This window comes from Benincasa hispida, chromosome 12, assembly GCF_027475165.1.
Source record: "Benincasa hispida cultivar pf3 chromosome 12, pf3_genome.v1.1, whole genome shotgun sequence".
NCBI classification, from domain to species: domain Eukaryota; kingdom Viridiplantae; phylum Streptophyta; class Magnoliopsida; order Cucurbitales; family Cucurbitaceae; genus Benincasa; species Benincasa hispida.
Window position 1 is genome coordinate 78,434,455 of NC_143489.1, and position 12,267 is coordinate 78,446,721.

The 12,267-nt window shown below is 35.0% G+C and overlaps 1 protein-coding gene across 3 annotated transcripts; it reads right to left on the bottom strand.

Moving 5' to 3' along the window:
* Positions 1-1,683: 1,683 nt before the first annotated feature.
* On the bottom strand, positions 1,684-4,514 carry LOC150032220 (uncharacterized). 3 transcript variants are annotated; one of them, XM_090307895.1, is made up of 4 exons: positions 4,114-4,514; positions 3,827-3,943; positions 2,921-3,039; positions 1,684-1,823 (listed from the first exon to the last, which is right to left on the bottom strand). In XM_090307895.1, exons 2-4 carry the CDS (start codon positions 3,930-3,932, stop codon positions 1,788-1,790), a joined length of 261 nt encoding a protein of 86 aa, XP_090164021.1. In that variant the 5' UTR covers positions 3,933-3,943; positions 4,114-4,514; the 3' UTR covers positions 1,684-1,787. The 3 variants fall into 3 exon arrangements, with proteins under 3 accessions (XP_090164021.1, XP_090164020.1, XP_090164022.1); XM_090307894.1 differs by having other exon boundaries at positions 3,827-3,960; positions 4,114-4,505; XM_090307896.1 differs by lacking the exon at positions 1,684-1,823 and adding an exon at positions 2,050-2,188 and having other exon boundaries at positions 3,827-3,960; positions 4,114-4,504.
* Between the last annotated feature and the right edge of the window lie 7,753 nt (positions 4,515-12,267).

Genomic DNA, 12,267 nt, shown 5'->3' on the forward strand with positions numbered 1-12,267 from the left:
CCTTCCCAGGGGTGGACTTCAAGTATCTCAAAATTCGAGTCACAGCTTCCATGTGCTCCTCATATGGACTCTGCATGAACTGACTTACTACACTCACAACATAGGAGATGTCGGGCCTAGTATGAGACAAGTAAATCAGTTTTCCTACTAAGCGTCGATACCTCTCCTTATTCACAGGAACTCCTTCCGAAATACTTTTCAGTTTGCTATTGACCTCAATAGGAGTGTCAATAGGTTTGCATCCAATCATTCCTGTTTCCTTTAACAAGTCTAGAGTATACTTCCACTGAGATACAGATATTACTGCTTTTGATCTTGCCACTTCCATCCCTAGAAAATACCTTAAACTACCAAGATTCTTGATTTCAAATTCACCTGCCATCCTTTGTTTTAGCTTAGCAATTTCTGCCGTGTCATCCCCTAATAGGATGATGTCATCAACATACACTACCAACACGGCAATCTTTCCTAAGGGTGATTTTTTGGTAAACAAGGTATGATCAGAATGCCCTTGAACAAACCCTTGGGACTTAACAAACACGGTGAACCTGTCAAACCATGCCCTAGGGGACTGCTTCAACCCGTATAAAGACTTCCTGAGTTTGCAAACATGATTCCCAAACTTAGCTTCGAAACCTGGAGATGGACTCATATAAACTTCCTCTTCCAACTCACCATTTAGGAAGGCGTTCTTTACATCTAGTTGATGTAGGGGCCAATCTTTATTTACAGCGACAGACAGAAGAACACGAATCATGTTTAACTTAGCCACTGGGGAAAAAGTTTCCGAATAATCAATCCCATACGTCTGAGTGAACCCTTTAGCAACTAACCTGGCTTTATACCTCTCGAGTGTTCCGTCAGACTTATACTTCACTGTGAACACCCATTTGCAACCAACTGTTTTGTGACCTCTAGGGAGAGCTACTAACTCCCAAGTCTTATTTGCCTCAAGAGCTCTCATTTCCTGCATTACTATTGCTTTCCATTCGGGAACTTCCATGGCCGCATGTACACTGGTAGGTATTGCTAGAGCATCCAGCTGAGTAGTAGAAGCCTTAAAACAAGGAGATGAGTTACTATAGGTCAGAAAACTATGCAAAGGGTATTTTGTACATGACCTGGTTCCCTTTCTCAGAGCAATTGGCATATCCAAAGTGGTATCATAGTTGTCAGTTTTCATTTGTCCCTCTTCAGTATCAGACTTTTGAGACAATTTTGCATCTTCTTGAGGATCTTTCAGCACCTCATTACCTCCTGAAATTTCAACCTTCTCTGAGCTCATTTCATCATTTTCTATGTTCCCAGACTTTTCTTCAAGACTTTCCTCTGAAACAACGGGATCTTGAACCTGAGCTGGTTCTGACGCTTGGACACTTTCCGATGGAACACCAGAGGTTTCCTGAATTTCCTTTCTGAGATTCTTCCTATAGTATGTTATCCAGGGCACTTGTCTAGTAGGAAGAACCGACACGGGAACAACAGGAGCAGAGTTAGGTTCAAGACTAGGTAGACTGGGAACAACAGGAGCAGAGTTAGGTTCAAGACTAGGTAGACTAGGTCCAGGAACATTGGGGCTAGGCTCAGGTTCAGGAATATTAGGACTAGGCTCAAGATTGAGGCTAATGGGTACGGAGTACGTGGAACTGTTAGTCTCTTCATTCGTGATCTCCCCCTGAAGATGACTAACGGGAAAGAACGGTTTATCTTCACAAAGTCCTATCAAGAACCTTTGATAATTGTGTTCCTTTCCATCCAAATTTTCTACACGGTAGCCATCAGAAGCTTCATCCACAACATGACACACATATATCTGTCTTACCCTAAAAAAGTTTGTCAGAAGTTTAGTTTCAGTAAGAGATCCATAACGTTAACTAACACTTACATACCAAAGTGTCATCAAAGGCTCACTTTTGGAACTAAACCATACTAAGAATTCTAAAATGTTTGCTAAGAATAATCAATGAATCTGAACTTCAGAATTAACTTTACAGAGGATTACTCTCAACTCTCAAGTATTGTCAAAATCAATAATCTTGTGATAAGGACCAAAGAAAATAAAATTCACTATTATACTGTATCTTTAAACTCCTTAGAGTTGAGATGTGTTCTTATCTAAAAAAGAGTTGAGATATGTTAAGAGGTTTAGACAATTTCCAACTGTGAGCCATATTGGGCTGCTTCAAGCCTAAACATCAGTTACAAAAATTTGTGAGCTTCAAATAAATGAAGTGCATAATATTAAAAAAAACAATAAAATAAAACATTAATATTGTGAATCATGAGATAAAGAAAAATTATAGGTTAAGTAACAAGTTTAGCCTTAAACTCTAAAGCTTGTGTCTAAAAGGTCTCCGGCTGGCCTTTAAAAATTGTGAAATAGGTCCCTAAACTTTAAAAATGTATATTAATTCTCTAAGCTTACAATTTTATTTCTAATAGGACTCTGACATATTTAAAATTTTTAAATTGACCAAATAGATATAAAATTAAAGTTTATGTCTAGTAGGACAGTAAAACATGCAACTTTATGTCAAATAGGAATGTGAATTTTAAAAGACATGAAATGGATAAAGAAATTAGACACAAAATGAGATAATCTTTTGAAAGTTCTTTTGGCATTCTACAAGTTGGTATCCTTTCTCCTTTGTGTGTTCTATCCTGTCAATTAGAAGTCTGTTTCTTGTCTCAAAAATCTAGTAGATCAGTCAAAGACTTGAGGAGACACGCCTAAAAGCTAGAAATGATTTTTGTGTCTTAAAGAGTTTGGTTCATTTGAAATCTCACTTTACATTTACAGATCTGGGCTATTGGAAATTCTTATTTTAATTCAACATAGAATGAAGAACGGCAAGATTTCAGCATTCTTGAAATATAAAAATTATATGAACCTGAGGATATTATTGTATCAGGTACATACCTGAACCTCGGAAGTTCTTTTTGTCTTTAGATTTAAACAGTCAACAAGAGCTGTCCATTTGTCAGAACAGTTATCAAAAACCCCAAGCCTGTAATATTGCTGCATCTGATGAACTGGAGCTGCCAGTAAATATAACCATTAGATTTACAAGTTAACAATTAGGTCCAAAGATGAGCTCATCAATAAGGAAAAAAGGTCTACAATTAGCAAAAATTAGGTGCAAATGTGAGTATCAGACAATCTCAACAAGGATGAGCCAATTTAAAAAATAATAATAATAATGAAAACAAAAAATTAAACAACTGGTTTGGATAAGGGACATGAGAACGTGAAAAATAGTTGTTGAAAAAATAAAGAACGTATAAACAATTCAGGTAAAAAGTTAAATGAGACTAATCCTCTTCAAAACCTGTTCCCTAATTGATATGAAACCTTAAAAAAACCTTTCCAATTATCTAATGGTAAAGAGGCTGCAAATAAAAATCTTTAATATATAAGTTTGGTACTGCAAAACCCAATAATCACAACCCAAGGAATGATCCAGAACTAGTGTGCAAATAACAAGGCTATCTCTTTAAAATAACTCTTGGCTTAACCAAAAAAATGCAATTTTACTAGATTGATAGACATGCTTTTAGTAGATTTGAATCATTTGATAGAGCATGGAGAACCATTAATAGTTCCAAAAGGCAAGTAAATTCATTCATTGTCTGGTTTCCTCGGTCTATTTTATTATCATGAGGAACGGATCAATCAAAAATAAGTAAGAGGGCCACACACTCTTTATTATAAATAAGGAGAGGGCAAACGACACAAATATGCTAGTGATTGGTGAAATGTTGTAAAAGGACAAAAAAAATGAAATTATGAAAATAATATAATTGAGTTGATCATAAGGTTGCATACAATAGCAGAACCACAGTGCATCAAAGCAGGTGGTGCAGGACAACCGCCTCCTCGATCCCATGGAGTTATTCTGCTTCTCTGGTGTTATATTCTCTACTCCTTCCATGTCTCCCAGTTCTAAAAGTATGAAGTATCTAAAACATTCAGATTGAAGAAATCAAAATCCATTACGCAGAAGAAAGAAGCAGGTATTTTGAGCACAATAAGGATGGAATAAATAGGCAGAACGTGTAATTAACAAATACTTCCACATAAATATTCAAACAAAATTGGACTCATGAACATACTTCTATCGCAACTGGATTGGTAATACAATTCTTTCCTAAAGGCTTCAGCATTCAGAGTTAGGACTTTTGACCGGTGGAGGAAGGCCGGAGGGTTGAGTTTGGTCGGCGCCGGACATTCCCCCTTTCCTGAGAACGAAACAATTTGCGTCTTCTGTGCCGGTTTAGTGGAGGAGGAAATTGTTTGTGGGCAAGATGAATGGTTTAAAGAGGGATGTTTTAAGGGTGAAGTTAACGAGGACGGGTTTATTCCGGCGAGGTCGTGTGTTGGCCGGAGATGGAGAAGGATGATCTGCAGAAGCTTTAGATCAGATTGGGCAGAGGCAGCCGGCAGCAATACTGACGGTCACGGCTCACGAGTTTGCTTCGGGAAAGAAGAAGTTTGGGAAGGCTGAGGGTTTAATTGGGCCGGTTTTTAGGGAAAAGGAGAGGCCCATTGAAGCTAATAGGTTGGGTTCTAAGGCAAAGTGGCATAGCAAAAAAAAGGAAAATTTCAAAATAGCAAAACGGGAAGTTTTTGTTTTTTTTTTTCTTCTTCAAAAGTAAACGTGAGTTTAGCTTAATTGGCATAGTGACACTTAGTCTTTTATCGAGTAGTTCCCTTATGTGCCACTAGGGCACCCAATAATGATTTGCTTTTAACGAATTTTAATCCTAAGATAGTGATTATATTATTGTTTTTTTAATATATCACTTATATTTACTTGTAAATAATTTAATGGTTTGTAAATCTAACAGTTATTTTTCTATATTTTAATTGAATTACATGATTTTTTCAGCATTTTCAACTTCAATTTTCTAACCTTCAACAAAATCCTTTAAATATTGGTGGGGGTTAGGAATTTAAATACAAAAACATTGCTCAATGAAATTGTTGTTAAACGAGAAACATAATTTTATCTTCAAGTCTCAAATTTTCAGAATTTAAAGTTCATCCAATACTTAAGCCACAACTTTGAAGTCGTTGATAAATCACACCCCTTAATCAAAGTATCATGAAAATGAACATACTTTTATTTTATAATCCGAGCTAAGATGTAGATAAAGAGAAAGACAAACTTTAAGTAGGATGTAGTGTGAGAATGAGATGTAAACAAAGATCATTGAAGGAAAGAGTTGAGGGAGACATCAAGGCATTCGAAGATGATGAAGAAGAAGACATTCAATGCTTTTTTCAATGTATATGTCTTAGACAATAGAAGATTTTCAAAAATCTTCATATAACATTTCCATATAATTATTTCTATTGACATGTGCTTTTTTCTTTTTTCAATACACTTAATATGCAAAGGTTCAATTGGATTATTTTGAAGTTTAGGGTTCCAATCCACTACATTTTTTCCTCAATCCACTATATTTTGAAGTTTAGGGTTCCAATCCACTATAATGTTCCATATACACAGAGGTTAGGATATATATTTACACTTACATTATATGGTATCTTTAGCGATGTACCTGATTGTAGGAGCTCACCTAAACAACCTCTTGCACTTATCTTCACTTTGAAAGTTTTCATTCAACCTATTATTCTTTTATATTCAATTATAGTCTATTTAGTAGATGCCCTTGATTGTAGGGGTAGTTTTGTATTATGAAATCTAACAAATTCTCCTAAAATGTAGGTTTAGGTATTTTTGCCATGAACCTTTATTTTAAGTTTTTTTTAAAAAAATGCAATAATCTAAAAGTAGCCTTCTTTGCACTCCACCGAGTTTTTTAGGTGCATTTGGTTCATAAAATTTTAAATTGGCCATTTAAGTCTTTGAGTTTTCAAGAATAAGTTTAAAAAGATCATTTAATAGAACCATTAAATTTAAACATAAAATGTACTATATGGATTATGTGGCAGTATGACTTGGAACAAAAGTATCATTTAAATCTTTTTCTCCGCTCTCTCTCCTCGTTCTTTATAGGAGGGGTAAGTGTGGTTAGGTTCAGTCCAATTTTAAACAAAACCAAGGACTAAATCGAGGTGCTCGATTTACATTAAAAAGGAATCGTAAAAAAACTGACTTTCCTTGATTTCAGTTTTTTAACTAAACCATCCCAAATCGATTCAGGTCAAGTCGGTGTTAGAAATCTTTTTTCTTTTTCTCCTCCTATATTTCTTTTCCAACCATAATAATATGATACACATAAAAAAAAAAAAACAAAAAAAAAAAACAACCATAATAATATAGTACACTTAAAGCTTCAACAACTATATTTTGTTTTAAAAAATTGTAGTCCTAACTAATTACCTGAGATGGAAGTGGGAGTCGAAAATGAGGAAGAATGAGAATGGAAGCTTGAGGTTGAGCACCATTGACAGCTAGCGTGGAGAGAAGAAGGGTGTTGCGACTTCACTTGGAAGGCAGACTGTTGCGACGTGGAAAGGAGAGGCGCTACAGGAGTGAGGGAGGCTGAGTGGCTGAGGGATGAGGATTGTTGAAATAGATGTCACGAAAGTTGTTGCGCTATGGAAGAACCACTGTCCTGAAAGCAAATACGGTGCAGACTTCAGTACTAATCGCTCATGCCAATTGCTCTTCAAGGTTAACACAACCTCCAAATTCAGGCATGTATTCGCCGGAAAAATGACTAGAACCGATAAGAAGGTTGCTCAAAACAGTAGAAATCAAGTGGAGAAGAAGGAAGAAAATTTAGTTGTGTGTCCTCTCTCACAGATCTGAACAGTATTATATAGTGTGTTAGCGGAAAGGACCATTAACGGACGAAAACTAAAATGGTCCGAACGGTTAAGTAATAAAAATTTAATTTATAAATAAAAGGATAAGTAATAAAAATTTAATTCCTTTTCGCACAAGTGCGGTTACCCGAACCCGTTCGTCCGACCGGACGGACGGACGGCGACGCACGTATAGTAAAGGGTTATACTTCCACCACTAACTTACTTTGGATTCTCATCTAGAATGTCTTGGTATTTATACCCTCTAAGCAATTCTAAATTTATTCATGTGGGACAAAACTTCCCACTCTCTTAACTTTTCGTATGGGCCTATTTCCAACAATTCTCCACAAATGACTGTTAGAGAAAAGTTAACAAGTAAAGAAAATAAAAGTTTAATTGAAAATAAATAAGTGTTCTGAGCAAATAAAGGAGATCAGACTTAAACATCAATATCTAACGATTTGAATTGATGCACAGTGAAGTAGGGCAACAACCTTGTTAGAGAGAGTGCATTACCTCTTGAACTTTCAATAACACTGGTTGAGGCCCCCACAACACGTCTTACTCCTAGTCCTTCTCTCGATTATGCGATATAAAATGTGCTTATTATGGCCATACACATAAACCTCGGGTCATCATGAAAACTCTAGAAAGAGACTTTTAAACTCTTTCATAGAAGAAGCCACACCTTCACAATCACGTTAATTGCTTCATCCAATCTATCGTAATAGGCCACTCAAAACTGAGCTATGAAGACTTCGAGTCTAGTCCATACTAGAACCTACTTCATCAAATATGTCAAAGACAAATCACTCAAAACTGAGCTATGAAGGTTTCACACTCATCCATCAAGTCCATACTAAGACCACCCAAAAGAAGGGCTATGGAATTTTAAAAGGTTTTAGGTCTTTCCATCAAATCCGTACTGGACCACCCAAATTAAAGGCTATGGACCATTGAGTCTATCGCAATAGATTACCCAGATAAAGGGCTATAGAATCCTACAAGGATTTAAGCCCCATGCTAATGATTCTAAAATTATTTTTCTTATTAGGCCTTTGGTCAAAGGGTCAGCCAAATTTTACTCAAACCTCACAAAAGCCAAGGAAATAATTCTTCCCTTTAACAATTATTTCACAGCTCCATATCTAAGACGTATATGTCTCCTTTTGCCATTATATACACTATTCTTGGCAATACCTATGGCAGTCTGTGAATCATAGTGCACAGATACCGGTACTGATGCCCCCCACAATGGTACATCCCCTAGTAGGCTTCTAAGCCATTCAGCCTCATGTCTTGCTAGTTCTAGAGCAATAAATTTTGATTTCATAGTGGATTTAGCTATGCAAGTTTGTTTTGCATACTTCCATGATATTGCTCCCCTTCCGAATAAAAGATATAACCACTTGTAGAACTGACTTCGTCATTATTAGATACTCAGTTAGCATCACAATAACCTTTTAATACAACAGGGAATTTGTTAAAATGTAAACAATAGTTTATGGTTCCCTTAAGATATCTTAATAGACGACAAAGAGTACTCCAATGATTCTTTTCATGATTATGTGTATATCTACTCAATCTACTAACATCATATGCAATATTAGGTCTAGTATAGTTCATTAAAAACATAACGCTACCTATAATCTTTGCATATTCAGGCTGAGATACACGATCACCTTTATTTTTCTTAAGACTTATACTAGCATTCTAAGGAGTTATTGCAGGAGGATCATCAAAACAATCAAACTTCTTTAGTAATTTTTCAATGTAGTGTGATTGACACAGAGAAAAACCATTTTCAATTTTTCTTATCTTAACACCAAGTATTACGTCAGCTTCCCCTAAATTTTTCATTTCGAAAGTGGAAGATAATAACAATTTAGTATTCTATATCATCTTTATGTTTATTCCAAAGATGAGCATATCATCAACCTACAAACATATAATCACACATTTAGTTCCAAACAACTTTGAATAAACACATATATCTGAAGAGTTTACCTTGAAACCATTGTTTATCAAAGTATCTTTGAATTTTTCATACTATTGTTTGGGAGCTTGTTTAAGACCATAAAAAGATTTTTTTAGTTTACATACTTTGTTTTCCTGACCGGCTACTGTATAGCCTTCAAGTTGTACCATATAGATTTCTTCTTCTAGATCACCATTGAGAAATGTTGTTTTTACATCCATTTGGTGAATTAGAAGCCCATGGATAGCAACCAACGCGATCAAGGCCCTCATAATAGCTATTTTTGTTATAAGGGAATACGTGTCAAAATAACCAACACCTCGTTTTTGTGTATACCCTACTACCACCAATCTAGCATTGTATCTTTCAATTAAACCATATGGCCTCATTTTCCTTTTGAAAATCCACTTACATTTAATAGGTTTACTTCCTTTTGGAAGATCTACTAAGTTCCAAGTTTGGTTCATGATTAGATAATCCAATTGACTCTTAATAGCTTCTTTCCATAAGCTAGAGTCTACAAAACTTAAGGCTTCTTGGTAAGATTTAGGATCCTCATCTATAAGGTACATACATGCAAACTGATAGTCAATATCATTTGGCTTCTCAACTAAAAAGTAGTTAAAAAATCATGATAAAAATTTTTCTTAGTTCTCTATCTCTTACTTATTCTTGGTTCTAGGTATTCTATCTATGTTGTTAACATCTACAATGTCAAACAGACTACTAAAAGTTATATCGTGCATACTATTAGACAAGGAAGGGCATACTATTAGACAAGGAAGGCATGGAAACAAAATTATTCTCACAATTAGTTGTTGCATGAAAACATAATCATTCTCACAATTAGTTGTTCTAACAGTTTTAGTGTTTCCCTTTTTCAAAGGAAAAATATGCTAAAAAATTCTGCATCCCTATATTCACACATAGATCTATCATTCAAGCATAAATCTGTATGCAACGCCTACTTTGTGCATAACCAATAAACACACAATCAAAAGTTTTAGATCCTACCGTGGGTATCTTGAATGCAGTATATGAAACCTTAGCCAAACATCCCCACACCCTTAGAGAAGAGAGATTAGGTGCATATCCTCTCCAAAGTTCGTAAGGTATCTTTTCCAGGTTCTTGTGAGGTACTCTGTTAAGAATAAAACAGGCATAAAACACAGTTTCCCCCCACATGTTATCAAACAATCCAGAGCTTAACAACATAGCATTCATCATTTCCTTAAGAGTTTTGTTTTTACGGTATATTATACCATTTTGTTGTGGTGAATAAAGAGCGATAAATTCATGAATAATGCCATTTGATTCACAAATTTTTTTCAGTGTATTATCACTATATTTACCACCTCTATTTGATCTTAACATCTTAAACTTCTTATCTAATTGATTCTCTACTTCTGCTTTATAGTTCAGAAACATACTACCAGTTTCATCTTTTGTCTTTAAAAGATAAATTCTAGTATATCTAGAAAAATCATCAACAAAAGAAATGTAGTATTTTATCTCACCTCTACTTGTGGTGTATACTACTAGATGTGACAGGTTTAAAAGGTTTCTTGACAAACTTTGTTTCTACACAAACAAAACATTTACTAGTTTCATGTGTTTCAGATGTATTAATCAATTTTAAATCCTTAAGTTTCTTAACTGATGCAATATTCACATGACCTAGTCTACCATACCATGTATCAAGAGGCTCAACTATGTAAGCACTTGCATTTATCATATTTGAAACAGAGACAGTGTTCAGTATAAAAAGACCATCAGCAAGATATCCCTTACCAACAAAGTTTCCATTTTGGGTGAGGATAACCTTGTCAGCTTCTAGGATAATTTTAAGCCTAGTCCGAGTCAACACACTCCCAAATACCAAGTTCCTATATAAGGAAGGTACATACAATACATTATTTAAGGATAAGTTTTTCCAGAGGTTAATTTAAATCCCTTTCTTTAGACTATCTTAATATTCTAATGAGCTCACCCATGCATCTTGGTCACTAGAAGTTTGTTTCTTAGAAAATTCTTTTGAGTCAGAGCCACCATCGTCTGGGTTGGATCTAGCAGTAGTGTGGCAACTAAGATGAGCCCTGTTGGGTTGTCATCTCCGTCGTCGTCAAGTAGTCTACGAGTGATTCCAGTTAACTCGACAGGGTGGGGTATGACTTTTTTTTTTCTTGCTAGTTGTTGCCATTTTTTGTGTAGTGCACCATTTTATGGATTTTTTCTCATAATCTTAATTTCATGAACACACTTACTAAATTGGGATTTTCTTTAAAAAAAAATTATGTTGATGAACTTGTGGACTTTTATGGATTTTTTTTAGTAATATGGTTAATTTTCTATATTCAAGAAAATATTTTCTAAATTTGCTTCAAGAAGGAGGGACAATCTGTCACGGGGTTAGAGTTCTTGCACACACGGCATCTCCCGTGTGATACCTCAATTGCCCTAGGCCGAGGTAAGTCTTCTATATTATCCTCGAGACGAATTAGTTTTGCCCTCCCATGGGTTCATCAGGGGAGCGGGAATAGCTCCCGACCAGTGTAGTGTCAAAGGCAATATGTCCATCCATCATGATCCCTCAAGAGTAGGCACACGCCTGGTTCACCAGTTCCACCGAAAACTCTCATTTGTTGAAGGGGAGCGCACTCCGCTTGCTATCCCGCATGCCCCAGTGAACATATCTTAGGACTAACTAACCTACGACTGTCACGATTTTTGATCCGTGAGGAATCAACCATTTTTTTTAATTCCTTGGTTTTGGATTCTTTTGTTATACTTTTGCAGGTTTCTTTGCAACTTTATATTCGGTCATTTGAACAATTTTTCAAAAAAAAAAAAAATAAATTCAATATACTGTATTTGCGTTTGCAAATTTAATTTTATGGTTATCTTTTCAAAAAGAATTTTTAAGTATACTGTATTTGCATTTGCAAATTTGATTTTATGGTTGCCTTTGGATCTGATTATTTGAACAACTTTTCAAAAGGAATTCTCAAGTACATTGTATTTGTGTCGACGAATTTGATTTTAAGATTGTTTGAACATTTTTTCAAAAGGAAAAAAAAAAAATTGCCAACGATTTTAAAGTTTTGAAAAAAGTTGATCCACCATTTTCTAATACGTAGTAAATCTTTTTATTATTTTAAAATGTTTGAAAATCTGTTTTATTCTCTTAAAATGCAATTTTCGGTGAATCACGTTTTTCTATGTTAGGGTATTTTTGTCCTTTGATAATTATTAATTGATATTAATGAAATTCATTTTTCCATTTTTCTTATTTAAAAATATTTTTCTAATTTTAGAAATGAAACTTTCAAATTTGCTACTTCTCATGTCAGTCCACGTATATAATAAATATTTGGTTCGGTTCGATTTTTACTGTTTTTTAAGGTTGTGAACCGTAGATCCAATTGAACCATTCGGTTGTATATATTAGTAAGCGATGGTTCCATTTTCTTAAAAGAAACCTAGTTCGGTTTGGTTAGTCATTTTTGTC